At 33.8% G+C, this 21,427-nt stretch overlaps 1 protein-coding gene, 1 long non-coding RNA gene and 1 pseudogene across 2 annotated transcripts; 1 reads left to right on the top strand and 2 right to left on the bottom strand.

Moving 5' to 3' along the window:
* LOC128174159 (receptor-type tyrosine-protein phosphatase kappa-like) overlaps positions 1-21,427 on the top strand; it is a 240,431-nt pseudogene that overhangs the window by 99,185 nt on the left and 119,819 nt on the right.
* On the bottom strand, positions 4,431-5,926 carry LOC128171169 (trichoplein keratin filament-binding protein-like). The gene is made up of 3 exons (XM_052836901.1): positions 5,664-5,926; positions 5,136-5,302; positions 4,431-4,940 (listed from the first exon to the last, which is right to left on the bottom strand). The coding sequence occupies exons 1-3, from the start codon at positions 5,924-5,926 to the stop codon at positions 4,693-4,695; spliced, it is 678 nt and encodes a 225-aa protein (XP_052692861.1). The 3' UTR covers positions 4,431-4,692.
* On the bottom strand, positions 15,591-20,536 carry LOC128171182 (uncharacterized). Its single transcript, XR_008242030.1, has 2 exons — positions 20,009-20,536; positions 15,591-15,889 (listed from the first exon to the last, which is right to left on the bottom strand). It is a non-coding gene; the product is annotated as an uncharacterized LOC128171182 (long non-coding RNA).

Here is a 21,427-nt window from a genome sequence, read left to right as displayed (position 1 = left end):
CCTGTAACTCCTTTCAGGGACCGCATAACAAAGAAATTTTTGTTGCATATTGATAAGCTCAATATTTTAAGCATCTTTTGTTCAATATTGCTTATCAAAATTTTCCTCCATTTAGAGATACTGAGCATCAAAGTTTAGGACTTTTGGCCCCTTAAAATCCCTAATTACGTAATACAGGAGTAAATGATCGCCATGTATAGGTAAATAACGTTAGAATAATCATAATTGCTTCTATAATGTATCACAAAATATTTCACTTTAAAAAGTTATCATCAAAAGACTTTAGAGCCTTATCGGCCCCTAATTTGAAGGGCCAGCCCCTTTTTCTTGATCTCAAATGAAAGCTTTTGAAAAAATAAATTTTAATTGCTCTACATGTCTTAACAAAATATTTTCAAGAAAAGAGATAATTAAAGAAAACTAAGAAAAATCACTACATTTTTTATGTCTCAATTTTCGGGTCCAGGCGATCTTCGGCGCCTTTTGTGCCAAACATAAATGGCTCACTTAAGACAAAACTACAATCATTCGTCTACAATTCGTGAAAATTTGAATTTGATATCTTTTATCGTTTAGGAGGAGTTCGACGGACAAGCTGGCCCTCTAAAAATCGCTAAAACGTTAATATCTCTAAAACGGAAATGACGTCATCAAAATAAAAAATTTCCAATAAGGTTCAGTTCAATATCTATCAGATCTGAAAGTTTCAAGAAAATCGGCCGAGCCATTTCCGAGAACTCGCGCGGACAAAATTTGTAAGAAAAAAAAGAAAAAAAATAATAGGGAAAAAGAAACAAAGCAAAAACAATAAGGTCTTCCGTTGGAAACGGAAGACCTTAATAAGAATAGGGAAAAAGAAACAAAGCAATAACAATAAGGTCTTCCGTTGGAAACGGAAGACCTTAATAAGAAAAGTGAAAAAGAAACAATAGAATAATAGAAGGGTCTTCCGCTGAAGACGGAAGACCCTAACTAGACACGATCTCGTTGCGAGCAACGAGGAGGTCTTCCGTCCGATTTTTAGAATAAGGAATGACCTTACTCTTGATCTTCGTCAACGAAACTTATCCGGAAAAGGACGCGGAATCTATGAGTGTAATGGGTGAAAGACTATCTATCCCTTTAATGTCCCTTATTTGAGGTATCAGCTCCTTTTCAGTCATTTTAGTTAAAAGGTATTTTTGTGAACCGCTAATAAGTGTTTAGAAATTGGTTACCGTTTTTTGAGATATCTGGGAAAAAAAGTTTTGATATCCGGTCCTAAAACTCCTTTTAGGGTCCAGATAACAAACAATATATGGTTGTACATTGTTTAGCACATTATTTTGAGCATCTTTTGTTAAATTTGTTCTATAATGTATCGCAAAATATTTCACGGTAAAAAGTTATCATTTAAATACTTAAGAGCCCCCTCAGCCCCTTATTTGAAGGGCCAGTCCCTTTTTTCTTGATTTCATAAGAATGTTCTTGTCAATTCAAACACTTTTTTTTCAACAAGTGTTTACAAATTTTGTACCGTTCTCGAGATATCTTGAGAGGGTCATTTCAGGGGCCGACCCTGTAACTCCTTTTAGGGACCGCATAACAAAGAAATTATGGTTGCAGATTGTTAAGCTCAATATTTTGAGCATCTTTTGTTCAAAATTGCTTTTCAAAATTGTCCTCTATTTTGAAATATTGAGCATCAAATTTTTGGAATTCTGGCCCCTTAAAATCCCTAATTACGTAACATAGGAGTAAATGATTGCCATGTGTAGGTAAATAACTTTAGAATGAACATAATTGCTTCTATAATGTATCACAAAATATTTCAAGGTAAAAAGTTATCATTAAAAGACTTAAGTGCCCCTTCAGCCCCTTATTTGAAGGGCCAGCCCCTTTTACATGATTTCAGGTGAAAGATCTAATCAATTCAAACACTTTTTTTTCAACAAGTGTTTACAAATTTTGTACCGTTTTCGAGAAATCTTGAGAGGGTCGTTTCAGGGGCCGACCCTGTAACTCCTTTTAGGGACTGCATAACAAAGAAATTATGGTTGCAGATTGTTAAGCTCAATATTTTGAGCATCTTTTGTTCAATATTGCTTTTCAAAATTTTCCTCCATTTTGAGATATTGAGCATCAAATTTTTGGACTTCTGGCCCCTTAAATCCCCTAATAATGTAACATAGGAGTAAATGATTGTCATGTGTAGGTGAATGACATTAGAATGAACATAATTGCTTCTATAATGTATCACAAAATATTTCACGGTAAAAAGTTATCATTAAAAAACTTTAAGGCTCCCTCAGCCCCTTATTTGAAGGGCCAGTCCCTTTTTCTTGATTTCAAATGAAAGCTCTTATCAATTCAAACACATTTTGTTCAACAAATGTTTACAAATTTTCTACCGTTCTCGAGATATCTTGAAAGGGTCGTTTTAGGGACCGACCCTGTAACTCCTTTTAGGGACAGCATAACAAAGAAATTATGGTTGCAGATTGTTAAGCTCAATATTTTGAGCATCTTTTGTTCAATATTGCTTTTCAAAAGTTTCCTCCATTTTGAGATATTGAGCATCAAATTTTTGGACTTCTGGCCCCTTAAAATCCTTAATTACGTAACATAGGAGTAAATGGTTGCCATGTGTAGGTGGATAACGTTAGAATGAACATAATTGCTTCTAAAATGTTTCACAGTGAAAAGTTATCATTAAAAGACTTTAGAGCCCCCAAGCCCCTTATTTGAAGGGCCAGCCCCTTTTTCTTGATGTCACATAAAAGCTCTTGACTTTATTAAGATTTTTTGTTCTACATATTATAACAAAATACAATCGAGGAAAGAGATATTGACAGAAAACCACGAAAAATCACGACGCTTTTTTAACTGTGATTTTCGAGCTCGGGCGAGCTTCGGCGCTTTTGGTCACATGAAAATATATATACCACATGTCAGATCTACAACCTTTTGTCTACAATCCCTGAGATTTTGAACTCAATATCTTTAATCGTTTAGGAGTTTACCCCTGGACAAGCCGACTCTCTGAAAATCGTTATATTGTAAATAACTCAAAACCGGAAGTGACATCATCATTAAAAAAGATTTCCAATAAGGTTCAGATCATTATCTATCAGACCTGAAAGTTTCATGTAAATCGGTGGAGTAGTTTTAGAGAAATCGTGTACACAAAATTGGTTGGAAAAAAAAAGAAAAATAATAATAATAGGGAAAAAGAAACCGAACGAAAACAATAAGGTCTTCCGTTGGAAAACGGAAGACCTTAATAATAAAAAGAAACCGAAGAAAAACAAAAGGGTCTTCCGTTGGAAAACGGAAGACCCTAATAATAGAGAGGTTTAGCAAACCGACGTGTACGCGTACTTGTACGTGTAGCATACAAGTTAGAATTACACGTACACGTTTTTTCTTTTTTTCTTGTTTAGCAATTGTAACGTGTACGTGTACGTGTAAGTATTTTACATGCAAACGTCTTTATGATTGGATAAATTTGAATGTGTTAGCCAATCATTTTTTAATAAACAATTTTGTTCAATATGGCGCTCAATTCAAAGACATTGGCAGCAATTTTAGATGATGATGATCTATTGCTACTGGACAGAGTGCAATCCCAAAAATATCCATCAATTCTACAGTTAGAGGACATTTCAGATACTCAGTGTAAGCATTTATTTCGTTTTGATAAAGGAGGATTAAATGATTTGAGATGCATGCTGGAAATCCCACAGGTTTTTCGATGCAATAATCGCACAGTTTGTTCTGGAATGGAAGGGTTGTGCGTTGTAATTCGGCGGCTAGCATATCCAAATCGTCTAGATGATTTATCACCGCTATTTGGAAGAACAAAATTCGAACTGTCAAACATATTTAATACAAGTCTTGATTATATTTACGAGAACTATTCATATCTTCTCGATACATTGGACAGACCCTGGTTGTCACTTGATCAGCTCCAGGTCATGGCAACCTCTATTAAAAATAAAAACAGTCCTCTAGAAAATTGCTGGGGTTTTATCGATGGAACTGTGCGTCCAATATGTCGCCCAGCACATAATCAAAGAATTGTTTATAATGGTCACGAAAGGGTCCATGGCCTAAAATTTCAAAGTATCATGGCCCCAAATGGAATCATTGCCCACTTTTATGGACCAGTGGAGGGGAGACGACACGATGCTGGTCTGTTAAGAGAAAGTGGGGTAGAAATTGACATGCATCGACACATGACTACTCCGAACAACGAAGTCTACTGTGTATATGGAGATCCTGCATATCCCTTAACCCCGTACATCATTCCCCCATTTAAAGGTGCAGTTCTATCAGCTAACCAAGCGCGATTTAACAAGCGCATGTCAAACGTCAGAATTTGTGTGGAGTGGGGTTTCGGAAAACTTTTGAATCTGTTTGCTTTTCTTGATTACAAAAAAACCACAAACTCTATCTTCAACCCATCGGAAAATACTATAAAGTAGCCGCATTACTTGCAAATTGCCACACATGCTTATATGGGAGTGAAACTGGTTCCTTTTTCGGTTTAAATCCCCCATCCCTACAGGAATATCTGCATCGTTGACTTTTTACAAAAACGCTACATGTAATTCAGAGAGACAGGAGTATTTAATTTTATTCATGTTTTATTAATGTTATGTTAAATTTGATATTTATTAATAAACAATTTTATCTCATCATATTTGAAAATCATTTTTGATTCAATACTTTCTCGAGAAGTTGTAACATAAAAGCTTTTTCTTTTTTCTCAGTTTCTATTCTTTCCCTGCGTTCTTCTCTCTCTAACTCAAATCTTTCTCTTTCAAGTCTAAGCTCCTCGCTCCTTAACTTCAACTCTTCTCTCTTATTTTCGTTCTCAATGTTGACCTTTGTTTGTAAGTATTCCATGACATTTGTAGAAGATGTTCTTTTCTTTGGAGTTTGGTTTTCTTCTTCATCTAAAATAAACAAGTTGAAAGGTTAATCATACTGAAAGCAACGAAACACAGAACATGTAAAACAGTTTTAGAACAGTGTTGGCATGAGAAAATTAATAATTAAATTCTATTCCAAGATCTAACTTAAGATTCAGTGTTATTTATCTCATTAAAATAAAGCTCAAGGTACGCCCATATTTTCTCTGTTTTATTTACCTTTGCTCAAATTTTCAAGAGCTCTTTTGCGGACATCCTTTCCTTTTTGATCATCCGCCGACTTCTTTTCTTTTTCAGTTTCCTTGACTTTCTCTTCCTCCTCTTTTAATTCTAAAATGTCGTCTAATAACGCCGTTTTCTCGTCATATTCTTCAACAACACCTGACCTAAATAGATCACATGTAATCTTTAGATTTTCTTGTAGGTTTGGTTTAATGAACGTATACATTTGGTTCATATAAACTTTTATAATTAAATTTTCCGTCAGTGTAATAACCCCTGCCTCCTCAACACATCTTAGATTAGTGCTTCATGCATATACATGTATTGTAATCATAACGGAATTTATTGTTAAGTTTTTAAACATTATGCGGCACCGAAGTCATGAAAATTAATTTACAGCTAAAATACAATTAAAATTATTTAGAAATTCATATTCATGAAATTAACATGAGAACTCTATAGTATAGTATAATTATAATAAGATTTAGCTACACTACATTGATATTCAATTAATTTTGTTTTTACTTTTTCTTGCTTTCGGCATTGCTCTTCTTATGATGGTCCAACATTAGATTCGTCCTTTCCCTGACCCGTCTGCCATCCACAACAAAGCTACCCCTGCTGACCGTATCGCTAATTTCAGACCACTTCGTCCGGTCTTTAAATGGATTTTTTGCTAACACTTCTTTCAAAAGTGACAAATCATCATTCTCCGAAAATCGTATTTGCTTTTTATGCTCCGACATGTTTAACTGTAAAAAAAAAAAGTGAAAACATAAACAGAGCATATCTCTCTCTCTCTCTCTCTCTCTCTCTCTCTCTCTCTCTCTCTCTCTCTCTCTCTCTTAAAAAGCTATGCTATTTTTATTTAACATAACTTTATTTACATTTAATAACTCTTTTCTATAATTTGAAAAGTTAATTATACACGATTAGTCACAGCTCAGTGTGTTTTAGAAGCCTAATAATTAAAGACGAGATAGGTGTTTTAAACACTCGATAAAAACAAAATTTTCAATGAAAGACATAAAGTTTTTTGTAAAAAATCTCGTAATAAGTCTCCAAGTTTAGGGAAAACACACACTTTTATCACAATATATAATAATAAAGAAAATATAAGCTACAAGTTTGCACTTACGGGTACTCGCTGTTTCACACGTTTACAGCAACTTGTAGAATTTCGTCAATAGCAAAATTGATGACGTAATGCGCACATTTCCGGGGGGAATCCCCTGCTACACGTACACGTACGCGTACACGTCGGATTGCTAAACCTCTCTAATAAAAACTAGACACGATCTCGTTGCGAGCAACGAGGAGGTCTTCCGTCCAATTTTTAGAATAAGGAATGACCTGACTCTTGATCTTCGTCAACGAAACGTATCCAGAAAAGGAGGCGGAACCTATGAGTGTAATGGGTGAAAGACTATCTGTCCCTTAGGTGTCTCTTTTTGAGGGATCAGCTCCTTTTTAGAAATTGGTTACCGTTTTTTGAGATATCTGGGAAAAATATTTTTGTTATCCGGTCCTAAAACTCATTTTAAGGTACAGATAACAAACAATGAATGGTTAAACATTGTTAAGCACATCATTTTGAGCATCTATTGTTAAATACTGCTTTCCAGATTGATGATCAAAGTGTTGGACTTCTGGCCCCTTAAAATCCCTAATTACATAACATAGGAGTGAATGATTACCATGTATAGATGAATAACCTTAGAATGAACTTAATTGCCTCTAGAACCTATCACAAAATATTTTACAGTAAAAATTTATCATTAAAATACTTTAGAGCCCCCTTAGCCCCTTAATTGAAGGGCCAGCCCCTTTTTTGATGTCATAAGAGTATTCTTGTCAGCTCAAACACATTTTGTTCAAGAAGTGTTTATAAATTCTGTACCATTCTCGAGATATCTTGACAGAGTCGTTTTAGGGGCCGACCCTGTAACTCCTTTTAAGGACCGCATAACAAAGAAATTATGGTTGCAAATTGTTAAGCTCAATATTTTGAGCATCTTTTATTCAATACTGCTTTTCAAAATTTTCCTCTATTTTGAAATATTGAGCATAAAAGTTTTGGACTTCTGGCCCCTTAATATTCCTAATTACGTAACATAGGAGTAAATGACTGCCATGTATAGGTAAATAACATTAGAATGAACATAATTGCCTCTATAACGCATCACAAAATATTTCACAGTAATAAGTTATCATTAAAAGACTTTAGAGCCCCCTTTGCCCCTTTTTTGAAGGGCGAGCCCCTTTTTCATGATTTTAAATGAAAGCTCTAATCAATTCAAACACTTTTTGTTCAACAAATGTTTACAAATTTTGTACCGTTCTCGAGATATCTTCAGAGGGTCATTTTAGGGGCCGACCCTGTAACTCCTTTTAGGGACTGCATAAGAAAGAAATTATGGTAACAGGTTGTTAAGCTCAATATTTTGAGCATCTTTTGTTCAATATTGCATATCAAAATTGTTCTCCATTTTGAGATATTGAGCATCAAAGTTTTGGACTTCTGGCCCTTTAAAACTCCTAAATACGTAACAGAAGTAAATGACTGCCATGTATATGTGAATAGTGTTAGAATGAACATAATTGCTTCTATAACGTATCACAAAATATTTCACGGTAAAAAGTTATCATTAAAAGACTTTAGAGCCCCCTCAGCATCTCAATTGAAGGGCCAGCCCCTTTTTCATGATTTTAAATGAAAGCTCTAATCAATTCAAACACTTTTTGTTCAACAAGTGTTTACAAATTTTGTACCGTTCTCGATATATCCTGAGAGGGTCGTTTTAGGGGCCGACCCTGCAACTCCTTTTAGGGACCGCATAACAAAGAAATTATGGTCGCAGATTGTTAAGCTCAGAATTTTGAGCATCTTTTGTTCAATATTGCTTTTCAAAATTTTCCTCCATTTTGAGATATTAAGCATCAAAGTTTTGGACTTCTGGCCCCTTAAAACCCCTAATTACGTAACATAGGAGTAAATAATATCCAAGTCTAGGTATATAGCGTTAGAATGAACGTAATTGCTTCTATAACGTATCACTAATTTTTTCACAGTGAAAAATTATCATTAAAAGACTTTAGAGCCCTCTCAGCCCCTTATTTGAAGGGCCAGCCCCTTTCTCTTGGTGTCACCTAAAAGCTTTTGACTTTATAAAGATTTTTTGTTCTACATGTTATAACAAAATACAATCGAGGAAAGAGATATTGAAAGAAAACCACAAAAAATCACGACGCTTTTTCAACTGTAATTTTCGAGCTCGGGCGAGCTTCGGCGCTTTTGGTCACAGGAAAATATATATACCACATGTCAGATCTACAACCTTTCGTCTACAATCCCTAAAATTTTGAACTCAATATCTTAAATCGTTTAGGAGTTTACCCCTGGACAAGCCGACCCTCTGAAAACCGTTAAATTGTAAATAACTCAAAACCGGAAGTGACGTCATCATTAAAAAAAATTTCCAATAAGGTTCAGATCATTATCCATCAGACATGAAAGTTTCGTGTAAATCGGTCGAGTAGTTTTAGAGAAATCGCGTACACAAAATTGGTTGGAAAAAAAAAAAAAAAAAAAAAAAAAAAAAAAAAAAAAAAAAAACCTAGAGCAAAGCTCGTTTCAAAGCAACGAGTGGGTCTTCCGTTAATGTCGGAAGTAAAGCTGGAAGTTCCTGTCAGAAGCAGAGCTCTTAAACCAATAACAAGAGTAACTAAAATAAAAGATGAAAAAAATCGAATTATTCCTGGTACGACTTAATAAAATACGAATGATTTTAAGTACGACTTAACAAAAACCTTTCCGATTTTAAGAACGACTTAACAAAAAGAATCCGAATGTGTTTAAGTACGACTTAGCAATTATTTTTGGTACGAGTTAATTTTACTTTGAACATTACGCTATTTTTTAAACCAAGGACGCGGAAAGAAAATTTCCGGAAAAATCAATTTTTAAACCCCGATATCTCTATATTGCATCTTCCGATTTTCAAACGGATTTCAGTTTCGTATTCAGCATGACCAACTCTACAAACCTCATAAACATTTGAAATTGAAACGAAAAATTCGAAAATTCGAAAATTTTAAAACACTTCCGGTTTGGACCGGAAGTGTCTGAAACTAACTTCCAGCCTTATGTCCAAATAAAAACGATCAATGCTTCAACACAGAAAATTCCAAGTCATTATCTTTAAGCGTTTTTGAAAAACGCCCTGGACAAAATCACTTTTTTTAAATTTAAAAATTGACGTAACGTAAAAACGAAAGTGATGTTGTACTTAAAAAATTAACATCTTTTAGGGACAGTGATGTGTCATAATCCCTGAAAGTTTTATGTAAATCCGTTGAAAACTTTTTGAGATATTAAGCTTTAAAAAAGTCAGAAAAATAAAGAAAAAGAATAATAATAATAACTAGAGCAAAGCTCGTTGCAAAGCAACGAGTGGGTCTTCCGTTAATGTCGGAAGTAAAGCTGGAAGTTCCTGTAAGAAGCAGAGCTCTTAAACCATTAACAAGAGTAACTAAAATAAAAACATGAAAAAATCGAATATTCCTGGTACGACTTAACAAAATACGAATGATTTTAGGTACGACTTAACAAAAACCTTCTCGATTTTAAGAACGACTTAACAAAAAAAATCCGAATGTGTTCAAGTACGACTTACCAATTATTTTTGGTACGAGTTAACTTTACTTTGAACATTACGCTATTTCTTAAACCAAGGACGCGGAATCAAAGTTTCCGGAAAAATCAATTTTTAAACTCCGATATCTCTGTAATGCATCGTCCGATTTTCAAACGAATTTCAGTTTCGTATTCAGCATGACCAACTCTACAAACTTCGTAAACATTTGAAATTGAAACGAAAAATTCGAAAAATCGAAAATTTTAAAACACTTCCGGTTTGGACCGGAAGTGACGGAAACTAAAATCCAGCCTTATGTCCAAATAAAAACGATCAATGCTTCAACACAGAAAATTCCAAGTCTGTATCTTAAAGCGTTTTTGAAAAACGCCCTGGACAAAATCACTTTTTTTAAATTTACAAATTGACGTAACGTAAAAAGGAACGTGACGTTGTAGTTGTAAATTTAACATCTTGGGGGCACAATAATGCTACATCATCCCTGAAAGTTTCATGTAAATACCTTGAAAACTTTTTGGGATATTAAGCTTTGAAAAAGTCAGAAAAATAAAGAAAAAGAAAAAAAATAATAATAAAAAGAAACAATAGAATAACAAGAGGGTCTTCCGTTGGAAACGGAAGAACCTAATAATAATAAAAAGAAGCAATAGAATAACAAGAGGGTCTTCTGTTGGAAACGGAAGACCCTTTAAAAAAACTAGAGCAAAGCTCGTTGCAAAGCAACGAGTGGGTCTTCCGTTAATGTCGGAAGTAAAGCTGGAAGTTCCTGTAAGAAGCAGAGCTCTTAAACCAATAACAATAGTAACTTAAATAAAAAGATAAAAAAAAGTCGAATTATTCCTGGTACGACTTAATGAAATACGAATGATTTTAAGTACGAATTAACAAAAACCTTTCCGATTTCATGAACGACTGAACAAAAAAAATCCGAATGTTTTCAAGTACGACTTAGCAATTATTTTTGGTAATTTTGGTAATGTAATTATTACGCTATTTTTTAAAACCAAGGACACGGAAACAAAATTTCCGGAAAAAATAATTTGTAAACCCCGATATCTCTGTAATGCATCGTCCGATTTTCAAACAGATTTCAGTTTCGGGTTCAGCATAACCAACTCTACAAACCGAATAAACATTTGAAATTAAAACGAAAAATTCGAAAAATCGAAAATTTTAAAACACTTCCGGTTTGGACCGGAAGTGACGGAAACTAAATTCCAGCCTTATGTCCAAAAAAAAACGATCAATGCTTCAACACAGAAAATTCCAAGTTTCTATCTTGAAGCGTTTTTGAAAAACGACCTGGACAAAATCACTTTTTTAAAATTTAAAAATTGACGTAACGTAAAAACAAAAGTGACGTTGTACTTAAAAATATAACATCTTTGAGGCACGAGAATGCTACATAATCCCTGAAAGTTTCATGTAAATCTGTTGAAAACTTTTTGAGATATTAAGCTTTGATAAAGTCAGAAAAATAAAGAAAAAGAAAAAAAATAATAATAAAAAGAAACTAGAGCAAAGCTCGTTGCAAAGCAACGAGTGGGTCTCCCGTTAATGTCGGAAGTAAAGCTGGAAGTTCCTGTAAGAAGCAGAGCTCTTAAACCAGTAACAAGAGAAAGTAAAATAAAAAGATGAAAAAATCGAATTATTCCTGGTACGACTTAACAAAATCCGAATGATTTTAAGTACGACTTAACAAAAATCTTCTTGATTTTAAGAACAACTTAACAAAAAAAAAATCCGAATGTGTCTAAGTAAGACTTAACAATTATTTTTGGTACGAGTTAATTTTACTATTTACATTACGCTATTTTTTAAACCATGGACGCGGAAACAAAATTTCCGGAAAAATCAATTTTTAAACCCCGATATCTCTGTAATGCATCGTCCGATTTTCAAACGGATTTCAGTTTCGTATTCAGCATGAACAACTCTACAAACCTCGTAAATATTAAAAATTAAAACGAAAAATTCGAAAATTAGAAAATTTTAAACACTTCCGGTTTAGACCGGAAGTGACGGAAACTAAATTCCAGCCTTATGTCCAAATAAAAACGATCAATGCTTCAACACAAAAAATTCCAAGTTTCTATCTTGAAGCGTTTTTGAAAAACGCCCTGGACAAAATCATGTTTTTAAAATATAAAAATTGACGTAACGTTGAAACGGAAGTGACGTTGTAGTTGAAAATTTATAATCTTTTAGGGACGATAATGGTATATAATCCCTGAAAGTTTTATGTAAATCTGTTGAAAACTTTTTGAGATATTAAGCTTTAAAAAAGTCAGAAAAATAAAGAAAAAGAATAATAATAATAACTAGAGCAAAGCTCGTTGCAAAGCAACGAGTGGGTTTTCCGCTAATGTCGAAAGCAACGCTAGAAGTACGTCTAAGAAGCAGAGTTCTTAATCTAGTAACAAAGAAACCTAAGTACATAAAGATAAAAAAAAATCGAATGATTCTTGGTACAACATGATCCGAATGTTTTTAAGTACGACTTAACCAAAAACCATTAACCATTTCAAGAACAACTTAACAAAAAAACAATGTGTTTAAGTACGACTTAACAAATTTGACTTCATTTTAGGTACAAGTTTACTTTACCTTGAACTAACATCTTTTTTCTTAACCCAGAATGCAAAATTAAAATTTATGTAAAAAATCAATTTTGTTTAAAACATAATTCTGAGGAACTTTTCCTCTTCACTGCTTTTCAAAAGGTTGACCTTTCGTACTGTGTGCTCGTTGTGTCATTAATTGTCAGAAACTTATCGATGTAAAGTTTACTTTACTGTACTTCTGTGAATATTTTCTATGTAAAATTACTATGAACCAGACACAATGAAATGGTGAAGATTTCAAAGGGCCCCGCTTATGTTATTTCAGAGAATTCTGCTTTGACCTTGACCTATAACTTGAAATTTTTCCAGCTGGCATGGAACTTTTAATTCAATTTCATTCCCCCTAACATACATGCATTTTTGTTCAATCTGACCAAGATTAGGCATATTTGGAAAATAATCTACTATCTAAAACTAATTTTAAAAAGATCTGCTATGACCTTCACATTGACAGACTTGGTTCAAGGTCACTGCACGCCATTAACCAATAAACTCTGTAAAGGTAAAATATTAGCCAAATAGGGGCTAAAAGGAGAGTATATCTATGCTCTTAAAATATGGATTTTTGTGTGATCTGATATGACCTTGACTCTTCATCTACAAATATCATTCGAGGTCATTGCATATATTTTGAACAAAGGCATCATGTGGGTGAAGTATGAGGCTGAATGGAGCAAAGGGAGAGAAGATATACTCCGGACAAGGATTTTTAAAAATATAATTCTGGTATGACCTTCAGTTTCTTTTCACTGAAAATAGGTTCAAGGTCACTACACACCCTTTCACCCTTTACTCAAAAGCTCTGCGCCAAATAGGGGTTAGTAGAAATTATATATGCTCTCAAAAAAGGATTTTTGCATGATCCGATATGATCTTCACCCGTTACCTAGAAATTTCATGCAAGGTCACTGCACATCGTTTAACCATAGAGACACTCTGTGAGTATTAGCCAGATTGGACCAAAGGGAAAAAAGAAATGCTCCAGACAAGGATTTTATATATATAATTCTGCTATGACCTTAACCTTATACCTAAAAACATGGTTCAAGGTCACTGCACATCCTTCAACCAAAGGAACCATGTGGATGAGGTATGAGCCAGATTGGGCCAAGGGGAGAGAAGCTATGCTCCTGTCAAGCCATCTCGGATGGACAGACGGACAAATTGAACACTAGAAGGCGCCCGCATAAACATGCCTTTTTATCTAATTTAAAATAATATCCATGCTATCTGCCCATGGTGAATAGTCATCAAAACCATTCATCAGCAGAATTTGATTTCCCTCCTTTTTAAGGTGGTATTGGACATCTGTCGATATTAATGTAGATTAAAGTACTATATAATTGAAAACTTTTCACCGGTTTAGAATTTTCAAATTTTACAATATTTAACCAGCAAATAGCTTTTAAAAATATTTGAAAAGGTAAAAATTGTAAAAACCCCAGCGGGATTCGAACTCATGACTTACAGGTTCCTAGTAAACCCTCTAACCCACTGTGCTAAGGAGTTAGGTGACCATTTTTGAAAAGAAACTACATGTACTTATATAATTACACTTTATTTTATTGTTTATTTCGATAAACAATACGTCACAACATGGAAGTGTCCCATATCACCTTAAACTCGAAACACCTCTGACCTATTAAGATTGCCGCATTAAATACAAAGTTTGATTTAACTCTAATTTGTTTATCATCAAGAAATTCTGCATCGCTGACAAATAAAGTTTTCTTCTGTATAATGAAATACCAATTAACTGACTATTCGGACAATAGCAAGTTTATTGTCCCATTTCACAGCAATTATTTCCCTTGGCTTTGCCTCATTTAATAGTTGCTGTCTTGGGGGACAATTAACTTGCTATTGTCCTCATACCCAGTAAATACTAAATAGGCATATGATATCCCATCCACCTACATTTCATGTTATATAACCTCCCGTTTGTAACCTTCAATTTCACTGTAAAGTCAACATATCTGTCATAGCCGCAAGTTTCACAATTTATTTCTGCTTCTCATGTACTTAAAATTAGGGGCCTTAATATTGCTTACCAATTCAAACAAGAGACATCCCTCTAACTATTGATAATCATTAAAATTCATTTCATGAATCTACGCAACAATGATAAACCTTCAAGTACAGTCACTCTCAATTATACAAAAGTATTGATGGTACTTTATCCGAAACTGTTCCTTGTACCTTTAACTTAGTACACTAACATTTTTATGAAAAGACGGTTTGTCTTAGAATAAGAAAGCTAATGCAATTCTGAGAAAAAGAATACCACATATTGCCAATTCCATTGAGGTTAATAAAAATATGGCCATTAATTTAAGTGAACCCACCATTTCCAATTTCCTTTAGTAAACACAGATTTACAGGGTTCTCCATAGTAAAACATCTTTACCTGACCTTTTAGAGGTCAACTTTTGTTCAACCACCTTTAAAAAGAAACCTTATTCAATACAACATATGCCTACATGATATAATCATGATAAAAGCTTCACATCACTTAGAAATACCCTTACATGTATACCCCCCACCCCCCAATCTTTTGATTTTCATAAAAAGTCATGGTTTGAAATGTTTTACCTAATTTTATGAAACGTGTGGCAATTTCCTTGAGTCATTTCTCACACATATTTGAAAACAATCATCAATGATTCTAAAATTTGATCTTTATTTGTTTATTGTATGATTTGTACCATTTTAATTAACAAATAGACAGCTGTCCTGCTTGTGATTTCTTGTTTTCATGAAAAAAGTAAGCTAACAATCAAATTTAGTGAATATCTAATCTATTCTGATTTCTAGTCTCCTTCGTACCATGCTAAAACAGTAAGTTACAACCTACAAGTTAGACATCTGCCTTAAATTAGAATTAAATTCAAACACACCCAGGTAGCTGGAGACAGAGTTGATTTCAATGAAAAATGTTCAAATTTGACATGTTTTTCTACTTTTTTATGCATATATACCTTAGAAAGGTAGAAATAGGTTGTTTCTTGTTCATTTCAAAAGTAATTATCATAGCAGATGTTATTTCAAAGTCAAATGTACATTTACATATCCTACATGTAATCTTAATGCAGACAATTAAATAGAGGGGGGGGGGGGTTCAATTATGTAAACACATCTAAATATCTTTATGAAATAAAAAATAAAGGAAACATAATTGTATACTTTTATTGAAAAAGAAATTTTCACAGCAATTATGAATTTCTTTAAACAGCCTTAATTTTGTTTTCATAATTTCTTATCAAACACAAACCACAACATGGCATGATGCTTTCTTCAAGTTCCATTATTGTTCATGTATTATCGGATTTAATTTGAATTACCGGTAAATAGTCTGTAGAACACAAGGAATATGCATGTGGATAGAGGTGACAGGTTAATCTCAGAAGCTGACCCACAAGAATCAACAGGTACCGGTAAAAGCCATGTGGTAACAAGAGTCTGTTTTGAGCTGAAATAAATAAAAAAAATAATTAGCTGTGTTTACATACATGTACTAGTAATAGCTGTGTTTACATTAACATATGCATAGTATTTCTGTAAAAAATACACTGACCATGCAGTGTAATAAGTATGACATATCCAAATACATGACATAACATTTAGGCAGTACAAGATCAAAAATTTGCATATCAAGTCATAATATAATATTAAAAAATTCTCATAGGTATAAACACTTATCAAATTGAGAAAGAGAGAGAGTTTGAGAGAGAGAGAGAGTTTATTACCGTACTTGTAGTGCAACAGTCAATATTTCAATTCATAAATTACAAACGAATATTACCCACCGAACAGGGTCAAAGTACATGTACTGGTATTAGCTTCTGGTATACCATTTTTTATCAATTCTCCTGTGTTTTTTTTTTGGCAAATAAATTTAGCGAGGGTTTTTGTTTTTTTTCTTATAAATTACATGTTTTAAAAACAATACTACGTGTAATAAGCATAAAACATGTATGAGTAAACTTAATGAAGAATTTTTAATAGATTATTTTTTACAGAATGTGGTGCATTACATGTATGTCAATCTTTATAAAACTAGCGTATATTTCGTGCGCCATAAATTGCAAGTTTTTTGTAAATATCATTTACTTGCATGATAGGTATATATGGTCTAACCAAAATTTTCTTCATAAAGCTACAGCTGTATGTACCACATATATGTTTTGTCACAAGTATACATTTTAAAAAAAAATACCCAAATTCCAACAGTTTAAATAAACTTAACTCATTCTCTGATAAGTTCATTTAAGAAATAAACAACGTTATTTAGTGAACATGGCGTTATGAATAGCAATTGCTCTGTTGGCATATTCCATGATGCGCGCTAGCGCATCATGAAAAATATGCCAGCAGAGCAGTTGCTACTCATAACGCCATGTTCACTAAAATAATCGTTGTTTATTACTTATATTTGCATTTTACCACTCACAAATACCCTGTATTAGCCTAGACCTTGACATTTAGCTATTACATCAAAAGTAAACATTCAGACTGTAATGTATCTTTTTAATTCACATAGATTTGTTAACAGAGTCAATGATAATTTATAACAGTAACTCCTTTAAAATGTTATCAAAACATGTTTTAATATAAAATATGTCAATTTTAATGGAGTTTGAGAAAAACACATGATGTATCGTATAGTGGTTTAAATCTATAACGTCATGGAAAAGTATATATAACGTTACACCTTTATGACGTCATAGTATACAGACAGAGCAATTGCGATTATAGAGAAATAATTGCAGCTCCTCCGTATGGGCTTACAGTGGGAAAGAACAATGGAAATGCAAATATTGTGTTTTGTGTGTGCATATCTTATTTGTCTGCTGCAACAGCAGCCAATCAGCGGTAAGCTGAATCCACAAAAAGAAAGTTTGTGTTTTAGGAGCGGGTAAATTGTTTATGCGACACTGTCAAGAAAACCACACCAAATAATAACAAGAAACATAAATATTCACTTAAATGTATTCTGTTGTAAAGTAAATGTTTTTAACACTTATTGCATCTTGCAAAACATGTGATGACCTTAATCATCTGTCATATATCTGATATACATGTATATGTAAAAGATGGGAGAAATAACGACGGAACAAAGTGGGATTCGAACCTGGCCCTCTGAATCTCTAGTCAAGTGCTCTACCAACTGAGCTACATGTATCTGGCACCGGTATTCAAACCAGTCTGACCGTAACATTCCTCCCCCTTAAAGATCTTCACCCTCGAAGATCATCCCTGGCAGGATCGAGTTAACCTGTTAGTTCCAGGGGTTGGTCACAACACCAATATTGTAACAGGATGGGAGAAATAATGAAGGACCAAACCAGGATTTGAACCTGGGCCCCCTGAATCTCTAGTCTGGTGCTCTACCAACTGAGCTATCTGGCACTGGTATTCAAAACGGTCTGATCGTCACATATATAAAGAATTATTACTAAAACCGATTTGGTTTGACTTTTCCGATCGCGTCACGTTCAACTTTTTCAGCTACGTCATACATAAACAATACCCGCACCTTAACCACAGTTTTTTTATTGGTGGATTCAGCTTACCGCTGATTGGCTGCTGGTTAACTAAGACTAAATTATGCACGGACAGAACAACAACATATCAGAGAATGAAAAATTCACATGGGTATTCGTGACTGTCGAAATTGGGCTCTTTTTCGAAAGTGTACACTTGTGATAAAACAATACATACGGTACATAACATATATAGCTGTAGCTCTGTGTATAAATTTTGGGTTAGAAAATATAAAGCTACAGTGCATACAATACTTACATGTACAAAAAAACTTTACGGCAATTTGCCGCGTATAAAAATAACACTATTTTTTAAAAAATATTTACATTATACCATGCCACATTTTGTGCAAATAATCCATTTAAATAATTCTTCATTTAGTTTACTACTGTTAATAATTGTAGCTTTACCCGCCCCAAACTTTCTCCTATTAAACAACCTTTAACCGTACTCGGAAAGCGGATCAAGAACTGTATTTTTTATGTATGTAAACAAACCAGTGTTCATGTATGGAGCGGGTGATCGGGGGTTCAGAGACAGGTAAAATAAAGAAATCTGCAGTAAATGGTTTGTGGATATTTTAGTATATATATTACACCGAAAGTGATAGGGCAACAGAAGAGAAACGAATCGGACACTTGCCTAATGAAGACGCACATGTACAAACCTCCTTGCACTCTCCACTTCCGTCTTGTTCTTTCACACCATCGTTCAATACTTTTATTGACTGTCGATTGCCGATCGAAAGGTGTAGAAATCGAGGAATTCATACCTATCACTTTGACTGGCAAGTTAGTAGGTAATACATGTGCATTATACATTTACGGTATTTACATGAAATGAACGCTTAGCACATGCAACTTTGAAATATTATATTTCTTATAACGCCGTACTCTGGACCGTAGCTTGAGGCTATGGTTTAACGCCAGTTTACAGAGAGAGAGAGAGAGAGAGAGAGAGAGAAAGTTTAGCACAGAGTTTAAACATACGGGATAGTCGATTTTGAATGAATAATATTGGGGGGAAATAAACTGTTCTGAGAAATCCTTCAGCTCTGGCATTGCATAAGCGTATACTGATAACTCGGCCTAAAAATAGGAGTTAACCAATCATATAGTTTTCACACCGGCGGCGTGTATAATTTATGCATGACGTAGCTGACAGAAATGATCGTGACGCTATAGGAAAAGTCAAACCAAATCGGTTTTGATAATATTTTAAACAATGTTGTTCAATAAAAAATAACACTCACAACCTTCAGTTTTTGTCTGTAATCAATCAATATTGGCGTGCGATCAGTTCTCGCCGAGTACCATTTTTCACCAGTGCATTGTTACGTCATTTTATCAACACATAAAATTATATACGAAAATATGATGTAACAGTGCACCAGCGAGAAATGGTCCTCGGCGAGAACTGCTCGCACGCCAGTACTGCCAGTAGTCAGATTAAAAAAAGAGAATAAAAAATTACATTAAAAACATTAACAAGGACAATTTAAGTACACATCATAACTGCTAAACAAGAAAAATTATGTGAACTGGTAGAATGGTAGGCATAGTTCTAACTTGCAACCTACATGTACAAGTACATGTACCGGGTACCCGTTGGTCTGTTAAACCTCTTTAATGATACAATGATCGGCATCATAAAAATATTAAAGTCATGTTTTAACTCTGAAGTCTGAAGTATACAATTTTATTTACTTGAAGTTATGTCTACAGGGTATTCATGACTACATATGGAGTCTCCTGTACAAGAATATATGATATGTTTCTAATTAGACCCTGCTTTGAATTTTGAGTTGAAAATTCACAATCTGTTTTTTTTTTTAAATAGATAAATTCAGTTACCCTTTCCAGTCCCCCATGAACCTCGAGCGAGTCTAAACATCCATGAAACATGTGAAAATTACACGTTAGTAAACAAACACCCACACCATAACAAAAACATCTAACAGTGTGCACGTACTTACATGTACATCTATACTATAGACTAAATTTTAACCAGTTAACAAGAAACTTTAAAAAAGTAAAAGCCTCACCTTCTTCAGTAACATCCACATAAATCACACACTTTCATGTCCATCTTTTCTCCTTTATTACTCGTAGCTTATCAACGGCTGATCGTCGACAGAAGTGTGGCTGTCAGAATTTCCTCGTAAACGATTCACATGAGAAAAATATCCTCCTTAAACAAATATGTAGTATTGTTCCCTGTGCATGTTCATATGTTTCACAGCAAATTGAAAATGCATGTGTACACCGAAAGAATACACAACCTCTCTTCTGCATTACGGCTCTCTCTTTTCTACAATGCCGTTCGTTACTGTTTACATTCGGCGCGCGCGCGGGGGTTACAAACAGGGGCGCCCCGACAAATAGTTGCACATAGAACGTTTAAATAATGTGTGTTCATTGAATTCATAAATGATATAGATGAAAAAAATGAAATTGAATCACAACAATTTATCTAAGACGCAACACAACGTAATGCAGTAAATGCCTGGGCCTTAATGTGGCATTTGTTTGCTTGTGTGTCTATGTAGACATATTAACTCGTTCATGTACGATTCTCACATATTTGTTTTATGAAATTTGAAAAAAATATAGCACAGAACTTGTTTAATTTGATACCAAATGACATTATTTAATATATTAACAATAACTGAATAATTTTTTTTTCATAAAATGATAACGATTTTTGCTATCAGAAAAATACGTGTATGAGCTGCTGACCCCTAATTATAGGAGCCAGCCCTTTTTTCTTAATTTTAAATGAAAGCTCTCGTTATTCTAAACAACTTTTGTTCTATATGTATTAACAAAATATTTTTAGTTTAAAGGTTATAATACAAAAAGCAACAAAATTTCAGCCCCGAAAAAATCTTAAACTTTGGCGACAAATAGCTCAAAAACTACCAAAGAAATTACCAAAATTTTCATGCCAGCAAAATTATAAAATGTTACCGACAATTTCGCCAAATTTCATGCATCGATCATCTGTAGTTCCCGAGATCAACTCTGGACAAAAGACCCCCCAATTTTCAATTAAAGGGCAATAACTCATAACCGGAAGTGAATTTAAAAAATTTGAAAAAAACGTCTAGAGATATTAATATCACCTACATACCCTGAAAGTTTCATAGCAATCAGACAAAAAATGTTGGAGAAATCTCGTGCACAAAATTTGCGGGAAAAAAAAATAATAATAAGAAACAGTAGAATAACAGAAGGGTTTTCCGTTGAAAAACGGAAAACCCTAATAATAATAATAACTAGAGCAAAGCTCGTTGCAAAGCAACGAGTGGGTCTTCCGTTAATGTCGGAAGTAAAGCTGGAAGTTCCTGTCAGAAGCAGAGCTCTTAAACCAATAAAAAGAGTAACTAAAATAAAAAGATGAAAAAAATCGAATTATTCCTGGTACGACTTAATAAAATACGAATGATTTTAAGAACGACTTA

This window comes from Crassostrea angulata, chromosome 2 (assembly GCF_025612915.1).
Source record: "Crassostrea angulata isolate pt1a10 chromosome 2, ASM2561291v2, whole genome shotgun sequence".
Classification (NCBI taxonomy): domain Eukaryota; kingdom Metazoa; phylum Mollusca; class Bivalvia; order Ostreida; family Ostreidae; genus Magallana; species Magallana angulata.
This window is presented reverse-complemented; position numbering and strand designations above follow the sequence as displayed.